Here is a 17767-nt window from a genome sequence, read left to right as displayed (position 1 = left end):
ACTGCAAGTTTTAACATTACTTATAATGTGACCCCCAGAGGGCGCTACAGTGAAAATATGACAGATATATCTACCATTGGTTTGTCTTCCGGAAGGAACCAAAACTTCTTCATGAGTATGTTGATGACGTGCAGTTATTTATTCCTAGCTGTATTTAATATGTCAAGATATATTTAATATCAATACCAGAATAATAATCAACAAGCACCTTTTAAACAGGATGAACTGGCTGCAAGGCTCAGTGAAAAACAAAAGAGAGAGATGAAAGAGAAACTGAGACTGAAACGGAGAGAGAGAGGGATTCAGTGTAACAATGATCAAGTGAAGTAAGACAAGGAGACAGACACACCACTGGTCTCAGTGAAACCAGTTACACCTGCTAACCTGCCCAGCTACAGTCCATGATTAGCTGCAGCTGGGTGAGAGGAAGGAGGCATGGAGGGAGGAGGAGGCGTGAGGAGGGTGGCGATGGTGAGGGGAGGTCAGCTCACTCTTCATTAGGCTGTAATTGAATTTCCGCAGCTCGCGCAGGAAGGATGTTCGGCTCCCGCTCTCCCTGCAGGGGAGTGTTGGCTCGCTCCGGCTTCCCAGCCTCCCCGATACTTTCAAGGTTAGCTCAGCTAATGGGCTACTTTCTCCCTGGATTTCTCTGCTTGCCGTCTGTCATCTTCATGTCTGAACATGTAGAAGCACAGGTGTATGATCGACCACGTGATGCTGCTGTAGCGTCTCTACTAGAGACCCTGTTCAGTACTGCAGTCGACCACCTCTGGCCCTGATAACAGCTGAGACAAGCTGTGGCAGCGGCTCAACAAAGGACCTGCAGTGTCCCAGTGTTACAGCTGACCACACAGACAATGAAGGACATTCATCTTCGTTTCCCAAAAAAAGTTTATACATGGATTTCATCAACGAGTGTCGCAGCAGCAGAACTGCTCAGTGGACACACAGTTTGCTGCCTCAGTTTGAATAGTGAAAACTATTTAAGGATTTTTAATAGATGTAACAGACTTTTTTATCATTTTTATTTCATCAGCCCAACGTTGATGTCTGTACACTCTTTGCTATGAAGGTTGCATTCAAGTTTATCTAACAGAGGATCAATATTAAGTGATTTTTATGGCCATGTCATTGAACGCCTCACATGATGGAGTCTTTATTTTCAAAATGTGATGTGTTTTGCGTTGAGAACAGGCTCGGTGGAAGTCTTGTGATTGTTAAACCAACGCATCCATCTATCTACTTTACTGTGTGGACTTTGTCACTCTCTATTCTTCTTCGCCTGTTGCTGCAATATAAATTCAGATGGGCGCTAAAGGTCAGTATGGTCTGTAATAGGCTGCTTGCACAGTCGACCTATATCGTTGTCGGTGTTACAAAAGGTTGTGAATGTTGTCCATCTCTCAACTATCGGCCAACTTTGTTCGTCAAACAAAAACCACATCACATTTCTTTCGACAGAAGACGTATCTTCTGTTCTTCCTACCCAACTTAAAGTGTCTCCACCTTTTTCTGTCTAGTTTTCACAGCAGGACACCACCTGGAGTAAAGCAAGCGCTCCCAGTTCGGAAGATTAAAAAAAAAGATGATAAACCATAATTTTCATGATAGTAAAATATTTTATAGTCAACAGAGACCTGGTTAATCTGAGCTATAATAATGAAGCAATATTACCGTCTTCCATTTTATAGGGCCGAGTCTGCACTTATTTGGTGTAGTAATGCAAAACAGTGTAACACATTACTCTGCACAGACAGTAACATCAGAGAGAGAGTTTTTACTCTCAAATGATAGTAACTAGTAATATGTAAAGGATTACATTCTGGCTGTTGGAAAGCAAGTCCGACTCATTCTGTCGGGTCGGGGCTTCTACTCTTCTGCTCACAGGATGTGTTCAGAGCACCATGCAGAGACATTTCAACACAGTCCAACTGCAATTGGAAACATTTGTCCTTTTACTCTCCTCCGCCTTCCTTCTCAGCCACGCTCTGGTTAAAAATTTCCTCAGCTAATTTTATTTCCTCTAATAAAGCTGTGAGGGCCAGGGGGTAAAAGGCGTCGTTTTTATACGAGAGGCAGCGAGAGGCAGTGGAGCACGTTATCGTGTTTTAGCAAGTGTTTATTTTTTCCCCCTCCTTTTTAATTGGAGTGTACTTTGGAGATGAGAGCCGTTCTCCTGGGGAGCCGACTTCATTAGCACCTGTAAGTGTCCAGGCATGTTAGCTGAGAAGGAAGAGATTAAGAGAGAGAGGCATGTCAGGGGAGCTGTCTTTAATAAATGCTTGTCACTAAATATTTGGATGTGATATCAGAAAGTCATGTTTCACCTCCTCTTCCCAGACCAAACTTTAATTCGCTGCGTCTCAATATGTCGTTTTCTCCCTTGTTAACACGCAGGACACACATGACTTCACACAACAAGTCACCTTCTTTGTTTTGTCTTGTTTCCATAAAGTAGTTATTATTATTATTGTTATTTCTGTTTCATTGAAACTTAAATTGAGGATTGGAGCTGCTCCCCAAGGAGCGCCATTAGCATTCGTAATCGTGGAAGTAACTGGCATCCTGCCAGCTTAATGGGGGCAATCTTTGTACCAAAACAATCATAAACACAAGTTAACCATTAAGCACAAAAGAGAATGGGAGGAAAATGGAAGGAAGGGAAATGAGCAACGATAAGAGAAATGGCCAATATGAGACCGGGGTGGTGTTTGAGCTAAAGACGTGTTATTATGTTTTAATATCCTTCCCTGGAGAGCGCAGATGCCAGTTTTTGGCTGCTCAGCAAGTTGAAAGAAGCAAAGAAGAAGTAGATCAGGAAACACAAGAAAATACTTGCATGTTAGCCAGTCCATGTAAACTTGTGTTTTATTAATCAGGGTGCATGTTGGTGTCACACCTGCTCCGTGAGACACCTGCTCCTGATCTGTAGAAATGAGTCCGCAGCCAGAAATGATGGCCAAGAAAATAATCTCCTCAGACCTCCTTATCCTTCCTCTCTGATGTCTGGTTTTGCTTTGTGTTCCTGTCCTGTTCTTTTATCAGCCCAGTCGCCAGAATAAAATGTCCGCAAACAACTTACACTCTATGTTTACATCGAGTTGAGGAAATGGTTGTGGAGTTACGGGGGAAAAGGCCACGACCGCCAAGCCATAAACTGCAGTTCGTGACTGTGTTTCAATATTTGTAAGTGTGAAACCACTGGATATTTTTAAGGAGACAGTGGGACAACTTCCAGTCGTGTTTGTGGCAACCAACCAAGTGATTTAATGTCTAAACCTGACCAGATCATAAGTTCATTGTCAAGGTTTAAAATAGAAAAATAAACCTAAGGAACTGTAAAGGTTTAACTTATATTGCCAACAGTTATTGTGGCGATAGGGTCGCTTTGATTTTCTGTTTTTATTTTTATTTTTATCATTTAATTTGTTGTGGGCCGATGCCTCTTTAGTAATAAATTTATGAGAACTAAATCATTTTATAGATTAGATAGATTATAGATAGGTATTTGTTTGTCTGAGGGGAGGTGTGAATCTTCAGCCTCCCGAATTGATTCTGTTATGATGCTTTTTAAAAATCAGTCGGCAGACCACAGTACAGAAAGCTGCATCTTCTCAAGTACCAGTACTCGTCCAGGTTGTGTTTTCCAATCCGAATCCAAAATGTGGCCAGATGTCTAATTTAGTAGTGGCTGCATTTAAAGAAATAATTTAATTTAATGAAGAAAGACTTTTTGATCCGAACATCGGGTATCAAATCAGAAGTATATTTCTGTTGCTTTTTGGACAAGAGTAGAATAAAAAGATGTAGGTAGTCTGGTACCTGACTAAGCTTGACAACAAAACAAAGCACCTCCTACATCGACTCTGACAGGTTTGAAACCCGACAACAATGAGCCCTTAGCATCAAAATGACACCAACATAAAACACCAAAAATAACAACAAACAAATGATTCACCATTCACACCTGCATGAACTGCTGTTTTTCTTCCAAGTTCCTCAACATGGAGCTCAGAGCCCCATGTTAGATAACTTAATATTCAGACTACGTGTAAATTTGAAACCTAAGAACAGGATCACGGTCCAGAAAACGTGTTAGAATCTGTTGCCGTCTCTCCTCGTCCTCCCGTAACAGAAGCTCGACGACAGCGTGTGTGAGGAAACTTGAACTCGCAGGTCTGAGCTGGCAGGCTGCTGTCCGGACTCTGACAATGACTCTCTCAAGGACTAACAATCCCCACAGGGATATTTTTACAGCAGTCGACAGCAGCAGTACAAGAGCCGCTCGACATGAGGAGGTTTGGAGATCCAGAGTGAACACAACATCGGTGCTGCCGTGTTAACAGTGACTAACAGTGACGCTGTTGCTGTTGTTCCTGTTTTTTCTATATGAAGTCAGTTTGCCTCTGCTCTTCTCTGTCATTCCAGTGCCTGGCATCAGACTGGGTTCTAGGTCAAGTCTTGCTTTACCTTTTCTGTCATGCTGAATTGTACACATTTGTTCCTTATGCAGGATTCAGACTACATGATAGTCGTGTCCTCCGTGAAGGCCGCTGTGTCAGATCAGGTGGTCATAGAGTCATAAATTCTTGCATGACTCGGCTGAGAGACGTGGTAGACTACATGTAGCTGTCTGTCATGAGTTGAGTGATAGGTGGTCAACAAGGTGCCAAGGACTGACTTTACTGTTCCACCTGACGGCACTATTGATTGTGTATAAAGATGGATGACATGACAGCCCCCCATAATCTCGATCGCCCCCTGGTGGCTGGCTGTATAGGCAGTATAGGTCCTTAATCCCTCCCTTCAGTTCAGGTTGTCCTTTTAACGCTGATGTTCCTGTATGATGCTGTGATAATGGCATCACGTCATGATTTACAGCTCAGTCCTGCTTGTAATTGAGTCGGACAGGTGTTCGGCCTTGATCACGCAGAAACTCGTTGCTACAGGAAGGGCCGCTTCAAAACCGCCTTGGGAACGAGAGTTTTGGGCAAAACTGTGTGGTGCACCTGTGGCGCGGGGCTGCTTCTGCAACCTGGAAATCAAATATAGTTCAAACTTTAAAAAACCGAAGGAGAAGAAGGAGTGCCGGGTGTGTTGTATGAAAGGAAAACAATAGTTTTTTTCTGGCAGCGCGTTTCTAGCAACGCTTCATGGTATGGTCGGCAGCTATGGGTTAGACCGCACTACCCCAAGTCTGGCTCCAGATTGCATCAGCGCAGTATGCCAGTGCTCGTATGAAAGATATTTTGGCTTCACTTTTGACCAGTTGAAGTGGAGACGTGTTCTTCATTTATATATGTCAGTGGACAGCACCACATATATATATATATGAATGAATGTGAAAGAAACATTTGCAGATGTTGACTCCTGGTCAAAATATCAAAATCAGAAATTGACACATAACCCAGAAGCAGTATCTTCCTTCTGGTCTGGTTGTTATAAAAACTGATTCTATTATTTAAAGAATAAAATACTCCAAAAATATTGACTATGATTGATTGTGATGATCATTTGACTATGAACTATGAAACAAATCCAGATTTTTTTACCGAATTAGAACTGGACTCAGAAAGTATCCAGCTGTCTGAACCAGAGGCCTTCACAGATCCAAAGCTATGGACTGAATCCAAAACAGACAGGACAGTGCAAGAATTCATTATCATTTTCAGTCAGAGCCCGTCTGAAATAGGTCCAAATAATTAGATCCAATCCAAAAAAACAGTCGACCCAAACAGACCCACACAGAGAGTGAACACCGACACTGGCAGCGGCTTGATGAATCATTAATTAGTAAGCAGCTGTGCTCTAAAGCAGTAGCTATACTAGTCATTTCTGCAGTTCAAACACATTTTTCTCTTGTGATTGTGACACACCACAGGATCAGAGTCTGCTTGGGTCCAACCAGGTATCATACATGTTGACATATAAAACTGAGACCAGCGGCCAAATAGTTGAGATTAAGCACAGATTCAGCGACAAAAGTGATTTGAATATTCATATTTATAAATGTGGTTGCATTGGTTTCACATTCTGAACATTGTTTAACCTTTAAATTCAAGTCTACAGCAGAAATACAGCAGCTCTGATAGAGATGTTAGTGTGTGTGGTGTAGCATGTGTGACAGAGCTTGAAGGCAGAGACAAGAGATTGTCCGTCCTCTCCTCTTGCTTATCAAAAGACTGCCTTCATCAGTTTGAGACGCGCCGGCGATGTGCACATCTGTAATACATCTCGTCTCATAGCCTCAGTAGCTGTTTAAACTGTGTGTGTTTTGATGTGCAGACTTGCTTATATCATCACAGACTCTCCCTCAGCATCCTTTTCTTTTTTTTTTCTGACGGTTGGTAGAAAAAGCAGCTTCAAATGTTTCCAGTGTGGCTCTCGGCAAAAAGGGAGAATGTATGACGGAGTTCACAGGAGCAGCCGAATATTTTGGAGGAATAAATTAGCAGCTTGGCTCTCTGGTGCCTTGCCAGGACTTCTGGGAAGTAATCCAGCACCTTGGAAAGACAAAGATTTGGATGCCATATTGGATCCACTGTAATTTGAGGTTAATTGAATTAAAAATCCTCTCCTTCCTCAGTTAGTAATGGAGAAATGAAGAACTATATGGAAACTATTGGATGCTTTATGCGCCAGGGTTTTGACCCTTGTGATAACGGTAAACCGTCATTAAATGCATACATTTCCCTCCTTGCTGGCCACTCGGCACCGTCTTCCTCTTTGCTAAGTTTTAGTGTTTGTGATTTGATTCTAATTAACAGCTCGCAGGGAGATGCGGCGCATTCCTGCAGCAGAAACAGATGGAGGGCAGCGAATGTTCGGCTGTTTGGTAAATGGGGTCTACGGAAATGGTCCAGGCATCGATGATGTCTGAGCCCTCATCATGTCCTGGACTTCACATTCTAATAATGACTAATGTGTTTGCAGACATCAGCCTGCTCTCGTTAGGGTGATTTATTGCCTCGCCAGAGTTTCAGTAAACCAGAGGAGCCGTATTCCAATTTATTCTGGTCAAATTAACCATTCATAATTAGACGCTGTAACCTTTCCCACTGCCCTCTCCTCCGCTGAATGTGCTGTACATGCAATGCAAATGTTCATTGTTTAATCTCACTGGCTGTCATTAGGAAGGTTATGTAAGAACCATCCCATGCAGGGCAAAAGCTTCGCCTGAATCAATCTCCTAATGGTTAATAGCTAATGGGCTGATTTATTGCCCTATTATGAAGGTGAAGGCTCGCCCTTTCCTCTGAGGGTGGCAGCGACCGTATGGAGCCACTCGGCCTCCGATTCATATCAAAACCCTGCAGCACATGTTAATCCTGTGATGAGGTCGTTTAATATAGAACAGTTAGAGATTAGTCATTTATAGATGCATTAATTTATTTTACTTTATTTACTTGACTTGATGAAAATGTGCCAGATTTAGCCAGATGGTCATAGTTCAGGGTTTTCAAAAGACTAATAAAAGAAAAAAAAAATGTTTATCGAGGTAGCTGTGGCTCAGGAGGTAAAGCGGATTGTCCATTAATCAGAAGGTCGTTGGTTCAATCCCAGTTGTCCTTGAGCAGTGGATATTTGAATGGCTGGGTATAGAAATATCACGGGGGAGCTTTGTTTAGGATTCGATTCTGAAGAGCAAGTCGGTACCTTGAATGGAGGCCACTGCCATTAGTGAATGTCCGGAGAAACAGGTGAATGTGGAATGTAGACAAGGAAAGCACTATACAACTGCAAATCCATTTACCATTTATACACCCAAGTGTCACAATGCTGCTGAAGTGAAATCCACATACAAACATCCAGACAAAGCAATGGAAAAAACATGAACAATGTTGTCATTGTATAAGAACCTTATAGGATGGTAATGGTCGGTAATGGGATTAATCAAACCTTTGAGTGTTGCCGGGGAAACCGAGTTATAGCTTGTAAAAAACTTTGGCATTTGATCGCAAAAAACATGAACACATAAATTAATCTTCTTGTTTTGTTTTTTTGGCACGAGGCCATGGTATCAGCCCATCTAGTGTCCAGTATCAGGAATTAATGGATTACAGAGTCCAGAACCGTCTGAACAGCCTCATTATTCTTTACATGAATGACACTTAAACTTAGTTATTGTAAAATATGTGCTCGAAGAAGAAATTGTAAACTTTAAACTGTCCTCATATCGGCATTTAATTGCATTATAGTGTTTTAAACTATTTATTGAATGTTTATATGATGCTTAGTGATACTAATACTATTATCTAGTATATCTTGTCTATTATCCATTAGGTATCTAGTAAAATTGGAGAATCATGGGTTAAAGAGCCACAGTTTGATGTAAACACCCTCGGATCAAAGCTGAAAGTCGACACTTTATCTTCTTTGTCATTGTTTTATCTGGCCGTCCTCATTCTTCTGCCTGCGCTGTATGTTAATGTCAGAAGCAAATTTAATTATCACTTCAGAGGATAATCCATCACTTGGCTTTAAAGCAGAGCTTTTGGCAGCACCTTTAACACATGTGACACGGGTTAATTTGAGCCAGACTACTTCAGGCAGGCTGCATCCCAAATGGGGCTTTCAGGATTAACCAGCAGAGGCCTGTGTGACAGTTTGATAGACAGCACTCCTCACTCTGCTCTTGATTACAGCTCTCCTCTAATTTGGTTTGCTCAGCTTTAATAATGTCTGGTCAGATCTGGTCTCGCCCAAACACTCTGGCTCGTCCCGGCGAACTGATGGTGTGTTTTGATGCTGTTTGACTTGAAGGGATGGGCTGTCATTTACTGACTCATTGAAGCATAAACCACAGTAGAAAGTACGGACTGAAGGATGATGGGAGGGAGTGAGAAGGCAGAGACGGATGTGCGGACCTGTTGGCTTCAGGTTTGTTGGTTTTGGCTGGTCCTGCTTGTCTTCGACGTGTCAGCTGTCCACTGGGGTCAGGAGTGCCTCCCCGAGAGGCGGCTGCTGCCAGACAGCATCAAAACAGAAAGACTAGCCGAATGAGGGAGGGAAGATGAAGAGAAGGAACAAACAAAAAAAATCAAAAGAGAAACAGGAATGAAGCAGGAAGGAAGGAAGGAACAGAGTGCCGAGATAAAGACGTCCTGTCTGTCACTTTAGCACCAGCAGTTTGTCCTGTGAAGGCTTGAAAGGGCTGCTGCCTCTCTTCCATCCTCTTCGCTGATATTCAGAATCCAATTAGTGGTTGTGTTGGAGCGGGCTTCCTCTGTGACAGTGGCCCATTTGTAAGAAGAGCTATCAATGAGGAACACTGACAGAGGTAATATTTTATTAATGTCTTCCTGTATTCTGCAAATAATGGCTCTTTTTGTGGAGACATCCAAACTTTTTCTTGTGTTGGGAGTTCAGAGACGGAAACAGAAAAGATGAAGAAACAATAAAACAGCAAAACGGGAAGATCAAGACTCCTCACTTGTCTTATTGTTGAAATCCGAATCCGAAATTGATTTACAGGATCATGTCCTCCATTGCATTCCACAGTATGGCCGCTGTTATAGAAAACGTACGTGTGCTATTCTGACTTTATAATCAATAACAACCTGCAAGAGTCACCAAAATGAAAGATGGTAGAAAAAGGCATGAAAATGTCATTTTTCAGTGCTTTGGGGAATACAAACATATTCTGAGAAAATTATTATTATTATTTTTATTGTTATTGCCTAGAGTGTCCAAACACAAGCTGCACTGCAAGTTTGTGGTCTGTAATATTAGACTTAAATGAGTTTTCAAATACTCTGCGATGTTATGGACATATTTCCTGGGTACCAAAAAAAGTTCAATACCGAGTCCAAAACAAGTCTGTACAGCCACTAGGACATTCACGAATGCTGAATTTTGGTAGTCATCAACAACTCCCAAAAAGAAGTCAAACAGTATATTAATCAGAGGAGATATCAAATGTTTTCTCACCCAACAATGATCAGTTCTCGTCAAAAGGTTTCAAACAGTGGTGGATCGAACGTGGTGGTAGGTGAAGTAGTTCGCGATTGGTCTTGAGAGGCTGTTTAAATATGAGGTGGGATCTTATCAGACTAAACCTCCAGCAGGCTTGTCTGAGCAGGAGATTCAGTTCGACTGCAGTTACTACATGGCTGCTTTTTACTGGAATAATGGGAGTTGCTACGTCTCTAAATCCATTAAATTCTGTTTTATTTAACATAGCATAAAGTAATGACTGTTCAACAACAACCAAGTTATGTTCAGGGATTAATTTATTGATCATTTTACAACACCGGGGTTGTTAAACAAAACTGAGTTTGAGTCCCCTTTATGCTACATCACAGAAAAACAAAACAAAGAGGTGTGACTGCCAATCTTAACTGTCTGGGGTCTGTTTGTGAGGAAGTCACTCCAGCCTAGAGTGTAAAGTTTTCCAGTCAGCTTCATGGTTGAGATGGTGCTGAATGCTGAGCTGAAGTCAACAAACAGTATTCTGATGATGTTGCTGTTGTTGTTGTTGTTGTTGTTGCTGTTCAGTGTGTGTGAAGAGTGGAGGGCAGTGGATGTGACATCCTCTGTGGATTTGTTGGTTCTGAAAGCATACTGGTGAGGGTCCAGGCTGGCAGGGATTTGCTGATATGTCCCCTCTGTTGTTAGAAGACTATCTCTAAAGCTAGTCTATTATGATGCACTATGATGTCATTTACTACTGCACCGTGCACGGTGTCGTCTTAATAGCCGAATATTTAACTATTTGATTATTCTGTAAAACCCGTAGTTGCCACAGGGTGTTATAGCTAATGCCTTCCTACACTGTTGTCCAGAGCAAACAACCATACTGCTGAAGTGTTGATAAGCTGAAGAGAATAAACTAAACTAAAAAAAAAATACAGATGACTTAAATTAAACCGTTTGTTTTCCAGGAGACAGATGATAAAAAAAAAGACACTCCTGAGTCTCATCTCTCTGGTGAATTCGAGCATTTAAGTGCCATATTTTGGACGTCTTATTTTCCACATGCATCTGTTGTGTGTCTACACAACGTGGACAACATTATAACTGGAACGATTCTTGGCCAGTTGATTTGTACCATATGGTATTTTATCAAGACTTCATCCAATCAAGATGGCATCAAAATCCAAACGCACTTCAGCAACATGTTGAGGACCGAAACAGAGACTGAAAAAGTTGTTGGAAGATGATGAAAGGTGTGAGACAGATGCCTTTACACATATCTTAGATAGTTTTTTATGTGTGCTGGGATTTTATATAATATAATAATCAGGAGCCATAACGGAGCTCCATGTCTCTATTTTTATCAGTCTTTTGCCTCCATGTACTACTTTTCCTGTCATGCTTGGTTGACCTTTTCCAAACCATAATGTGTTTTTGAATCATGCTGATAATTTACTCCTTGTACCACTTCAGTAGACGAGGATATAAAAGCAGCTGGACCAGAGTGGATGATCTGTCTCGTGACGGTTGAAAGTGTTTCAACTTTGGACACGCAGTGACAGTAGACAGACAGCGAATGAAACATGGCCTTGTGTCTGGCTCCATTTTTTTTTTTTATTGACCTGTCAGAAGTGACTTGACGTTGGAGCAGAAAGATTTACAGGCTCCATTTAGGACAGGATTGATTTCTGTCACCAGCAGCTCTGAGGAAAGATTGTGTACGTAGAGCTCTGTCTTTGATTGATCAATGCTTTCTTACAGTTTCTGGTTTGTCTTTTCTTTATGTATTTTAATATTTTTTCACCTTCATCTCTATTTCAGTATTTTTTGCTGTTTTAACTGAAGAAAATGAGCTTTTTTAATGTGTCGCAGCAGCTCGAGACTCAAAATTAGCTTCGATCTGAACTCGTGTTTTTGCACCAACAACTCAGACTGTCTGCAAGAGTTATAAATAAGCTCTTTAAAAGTTGTGCGACAATAAACCGAAGAGATTATTGGAGGCAGCATTATCTGCAATTCCCTCATTCGGCATTATGAATTTTGTTGGGTGAAAGTTGCATCAACGCAATTTGAGAGGAAGCTGTGTTTTCTGCCAAAAGGCTTTATGACTACACGTGTTAGGAGGAGCTGATTTAATTCCTCTTTCATTCCTCACAGTTGGATTCGTTCTCTTTAGGGTGACATATTCTGTCTGGTGTCTGCCGTAAAGATATAACAAAAAGTCTGTGAGTGCAGAAAAGTAAGTGAAATGTAAAGTTGATCCCAGTGTGGGTTACAACGTGGAGGCCTTCAGGGACACATTTCAGTGAGGCGCATGTGGCATCAGCAGATGTCGTGTTTGACGGTGTCTGCTAATGGTTCAGCTTACTTTGATCTTTTTTGTCGGAGAGCGTGTTGGTGAGGTTGTCCTTTGTGGACAATTCTGCATCTCTTCAGCTCTTTCATGTCAGCACGGCCTAATTAAACTGCATGCATACAATAACCAGAGGTTTGAACCCATTGTGCTCCTTTGGTGACAATTTTACATGACTCTCTCTCTGTCTCTGTTTTCACCTCTGCAGAGCACCTGAAGGCGGCGCTGGAGGAGTACATGGTGCGGCTTCCGAAGGTTCGCATCCTGAGGACCAAGAAGAGGGAGGGGCTGATCAGGACACGCCTGCTGGGAGCCGGCCTCGCTAAAGGAGAAGTCATCACCTTCCTGGACTCCCACTGTGAGGCCAACGTCAACTGGCTGCCTCCGCTGCTGGGTGAGGAACACACGTCAGCATTAAATTACTACATTCTAACTAGAAATACACCAATCGTCCGACCCGGGACAGGAATCAAACAGTTTTAGACATGACCAGCGATGGCCGACGAGTGTCCGGTTAGTGTCAAACGAGTGGGGTTTGGCATCCAAACGAACATATTGAATGAATCCATCGCTGGCTGTTTTTTTTTCTTTCCTTCCTTCCTTGGTTGCCTCCACAGAGCAAGCGAGCGCTGCTGCTCAGTGACAGACTCGTTCACCTTGTTCACAAAGTAACATGTTGAGCCAAAAATCCTCCGACACCCACTTTTTAATCCCAAAAGTTTAAACAAACTCTGAGCTCTCCTCCTGCCTGCAAACAGCTCCAGATCAGAGCAGTAGTCAGTCTGGTTGAACCATCGTACAGCGATTTGTTCTCCGTGTATAAAACAGACCCTTCGTATAAAATAACATCTGTCTGTAAAGAGGACTCTCTGCAACACAAAAATATAGAACAGCAAACATATACCAATTCAAACTTTTGTTCCAAGCAATTCCAAACTTTTAACGGTGCTGTATTGTGTATTTTCCTTCTAACTTTTCTCAAATCTTTGATTTTTCTTATTTGTTTGTGAAATGCTGAAGTCTTTTTACTCACCAGGACTCTAAAAAGTATTAAAAATAAGCAGTCTGAGAAGAGAACATCATGCTGCGGGTAAACTGCTCACAGCTCCCAGACATCTGCAATCTGTGAACAGGAGTCGTGAGCAGCTTCAGATATTGCTTTGTAAGGACTAGAAAAGCTTCTCTACACAATCTGTTGTCATTAATGGCTTCTCTCTCTCTGTGTGTCTCTCAGATCGAATCGCCCAGAACAGGAAGACCATCGTGTGTCCGATGATCGACGTCATCGACCACGACAACTTTGGCTACGAGACGCAGGCGGGGGACGCCATGCGAGGGGCGTTTGACTGGGAAATGTACTACAAACGGATCCCCATCCCTACCGAGCTGCAGAAGGGTGACCCCAGTGAACCCTTCGAGTGAGTGCAATTATTTCTGACACGTTTGACATTATATCCTGACTATCTTACTGTGCACACATCTGTGACACGAGTGGAGTCGAAACCCACGGCTTAGTGTTTTGGCGTCACACTGTTTTGAATCCGCAGGCCTCACAACCCTCATTATTCACTGAAGGGGGCTTCTGAGTGTACATGCTCCTCGTTAGCACTGCCCTGCTTCTACACTCATACACACATCTTCTATTAGCCCTGGGTGTTGCCCGAGATAGACGATGACAGAGGTGCGGTTTGTGGCTAATAGTCTTTAAAGCATTAGACTACACCTGCATTCCAGCTGTAAGTCAGACAATGCATTATTTCTCTCTCTTTATGTGCAAACCACTCAAATATGTAGCTTTTGAAACGTGAGATCTTTAAAAAACCTTAGCCACCTAAGGCCTTATATTTTCTGGTTTCTTTGCTCCTCTGTGACAGTAAACTGAATATCTTTGGGTTGTGGACAAAACAAGACATTAGAGGACGTCATCTTGACATTTTATAGACCTAATCGAACTTTATACTTAGAACTAATAGATTCATCGAGAAGATGTTGACAGATTCATTGACACTGCCTCTCATAAACGTATGAAGATGTGCTGTTTCTCTGTGTTATGCCACTGTAAATAAATTAATGTTGGGGTTTTGGACTGTTGGTCGGATAGAATAAGTTCTTTTTTTCATAATTTGTGTCATTTTATCAACTCAATTATAAACGTAATGCTCGTTTCAGCCTAGTGGCTCATTTCAGTTTCAAGAATAGTAACTCCTTGGAAATGGAAACCACAGATATAGGGGTATATTACTGTGTAACATCAGATCCCCAGGTTATACTTCAGTGCAAACAGGACTGATAGCTTCCCACCACAGTGTCCTTCGTCAACACGCAGCAGCAGCAGCACAGATATGTAACCTTTAAATAATGGAAGCCCACATAAATACACCTCACCCAGAGACTCACTTTGCTATTTGTAAGGCCAAATGACTCGGCATGTGATGCCAGAAACTCTATTTGCGAGCCTCGAGGGGATTAGTTCGACAACGGTTCTCTATGTTCGGATGCCAAAGTCTATTTGGGTGTCCCGGGAAAATACAGTACAGGTATCATCAGGCACGGCTGTAGTGCAGGAAGATAAGAGACTAAAGAAGAAGAAATGAGCTGCAGAACAATCAGAATCAATCCTCATTTGCCGAATTAGTCTGCTCTTCTTGCCCAATGAAATGACCTTCATCAGTGCAAATCCAATTTGAGTCGCAAAGATTTTCATTTTCATTCTGATTGACATTGCCGCAGCGGAGGATGAGGCACTGTGGGACGGCAAAATCCATCTTGGAGGTGTGTGTGTGTAAGTGTGTGTGTGTGTGCATGGGAGTATGATTTTATCCCCATTCTCATGCCTCTGTCACTGTCTGTCTCATCAATGCCATCACCGCTCTCTCTTCCCCCTCTTTTCTTTCCCTTCCGTCTCCCTCTCATCCCTCCTTCAGGCTCCAGTGTTTCATTTAGCGATGAGCTCAGGCCCTGACACTCTCTTTCCTCAAGGTCAATAGACTGAAATGGAGAATATCAACTTGAGCATTTCTAATTAAATCAAAATTGTAAGTTGGAATATTCATGGGTCTTTGAGTCGGATCTTACAGTGACAAAGGAAGACCTGCAGGGATTTTGTCCAGCTGGAGAAACTGAAGTATGAACAAAACCTCTGAAATGTGCAGAAGTGCCTTAAACCTGCATTCTTACCAGCAACAGCAACTCCACTGGTTTCAAAAAGAAGCCTGTATGTAAGCTTATGGGAAAATGACCCTAGTTCTCACTTGATTTATCACCTCAGTAAACAGTTTACTAATGAGTTTATGGTCTTAATCACTAGTTTCAAGTCTTCTTCAATACAGTATGATGCTTATTTTGTGTAAAATAGAGGGTATGTTTTACAGCCTGGCTGCTTTGCGATTGACAGCCAGGATAGAGGCAGCACCAGAGACGTCATGAGAGAGGAAACAAACCGCTTAAAGCATTTTGATTAAAACCGTCTGTAACGCCAGAGATCCGTCTGCTTTATCACAGCCGAACCAGAAAACATGCAAGCCACAGACGTGAGTTGTTGTTTGACAGACGCGAGTCAACAGTTGAGATTCACCTGATTTGGTGCAGCTGCTGCTGCGGAGGGACATTAAACTTGCATTTGTTCGAGTGCTCTGGTTGGATGAGCGGACGGCCTCACGTCACAGCGTTCTGCATCGAGCCGTTAAAGAAGCTGTTGGTGTTGATTTTCTATCAGATTTGACTGCCGGTTCATTACATGCAGTTTTTATGTCCTAGTGACCATTGAAATTGAAGTTATGGCACTCTCCACCATTCATTTAGTTAGGGGCCTGGTCTTGTTAGCCCTAATAAACTGCCCAGGGCTACTGCCAAGATGGCTGACAAGTGGCAAAAACCTGCCTAAAAGGATTTTGGCGTTTCAATGCTTAGGCTTCCCAGTTTCACTCTCTCGTCCAAATACAGTCACTTCTAGCGCCAAAAAAACAAGATGGCGACGTCCGTAATGCCAAACTCGATGCTTCAAAATGGTTTCTCCACAAACCAATGGGTGATGTCATGATAGGTTTACTACTGAACTAAAATAGTAAGAAAAAATAAAAAAAGAGTGTAAATGTAACGAGACTTTAAATCCAAGGTTCCAGTGCCTAATAGTCTTCATTATCACGGCTACAGACGTTTGGTGTGTGTCATTTTGAATAAACAACCTCAAATTTAATTTCAGGGTTGCAACTAATGATTATTTTCATTATTTATTTATCTCCTGATTATTCTGACGGCTAATCACTTAAAAGTCAAATCTATAATGGACAATTCAGGTCAAAAGTTTTGCACTACTGCACAAATCTGGACATTCTTACACCTGTTTAAAATCTCCATTCGTGTGTTATCGTCTATTTATATTTTTAGTATATGTTGTTATGTGTCGAAAATATCAAACATCTGTGAAAAATGCTTATTGCAATTTCCCAGAGCCCAAAGTAACGTCTTCAAATGACAAAGAAAAGCAGCAAATCTTCACATTTATGAATCTGGAACCAGCAAATGTTGTGACTGAAATGTTTAATTATCAAATTAGTTGGTGATTCATTTTGTTTTGATCAACTAATCTTTGCAGCTCTAATGTATTTGAATGTTTTTTGTAATTAAGACGAAGAATCTGGTCAAGCACACAGGAAGTGTCAAAAGTCAGAAAGTCTTGAGGTTTGATACACAGCTCAGTATTTGTATTGAATTTTTCTGTTTATTTCCTGAACTGTTGAGGTCACTTCAGTCGATACAGGTCAATATTCATTCAGTGGAGCTTCTCACTGGCTGAAAGTAGAAGAAATCCAATTTTCTACTGCATTTTCCACAATGATTTCCTTCCCAGAAAAAATAAAATGTAACATCAAAAAAGGTTGAGAAGGTAATTACAGCCACTCAGAGCTGCACTGTTCCCTCGCTACTTTCTCTTTGAAACACTACAAAAACAAGTGTTTAAAAGACTTTCCTGCACATATTTGCCAACATCATTCTGGTCGATATTGTGTTTGTTTCTCACAGTGTGTTTGTGGACAGGTAATCAAAAGGAGTCTGTATGGGGCCCTGATGCTAGCAGACAGTCTTTCATTGCAGAGTTTCTGTGTATGTGTGCGTTTGTGTTTGTGTGTACTCTCAGATATAACGGTAATGACATTTTAGCCGTTGACTCAAAGCAAAACGAGCCACATGAGCGTCTCCTTGAAGTTGAACTTGGACACAGTGGAGTTGACAAACTAAATGTCAGCATGCTAACATGTTCACAGTAACAATGCTAGCAGTGCTCGATCCATTAATTAATTAGTTGTCAACTATTAGATTAATTGATACCTATTTTGATAATCGAGCGTTCCATTTTCTTTAAACTGAATCCTCTGTGGATCTGTTGGTTCTGGAAGCATGCTGGTCCAGAGGGTCCAGCTGGCAGGGTTGTTTTTTGTTTGATGTGCTGGAGAACCAGTTTCTCCAAACACTTCATCATTATCGTGGCTCCGGTACTGA

The 17767-nt window shown here is 41.8% G+C and overlaps 1 protein-coding gene across 1 annotated transcript in view; it reads left to right on the top strand.

Annotated features, from left to right (window-relative positions):
- The window catches only part of LOC141007023 (polypeptide N-acetylgalactosaminyltransferase 10-like), an 87191-nt gene that overhangs the window by 49782 nt on the left and 19642 nt on the right, over nucleotides 1-17767 (top strand). Inside the window, exons 5-6 of the mRNA XM_073479345.1 lie at nucleotides 12477-12662; nucleotides 13503-13686. Of these exons, the coding sequence (XP_073335446.1) occupies nucleotides 12477-12662; nucleotides 13503-13686 (370 nt within the window). The remainder of the gene's footprint in view (nucleotides 1-12476; nucleotides 12663-13502; nucleotides 13687-17767) is intronic.

Source organism: Pagrus major, chromosome 13 (assembly GCF_040436345.1).
Source record: "Pagrus major chromosome 13, Pma_NU_1.0".
NCBI classification, from domain to species: Eukaryota; Metazoa; Chordata; class Actinopteri; order Spariformes; family Sparidae; genus Pagrus; species Pagrus major.
Note: the sequence above shows the minus strand (reverse complement) of the source record. Positions and strands in the feature narration are given on the sequence as shown.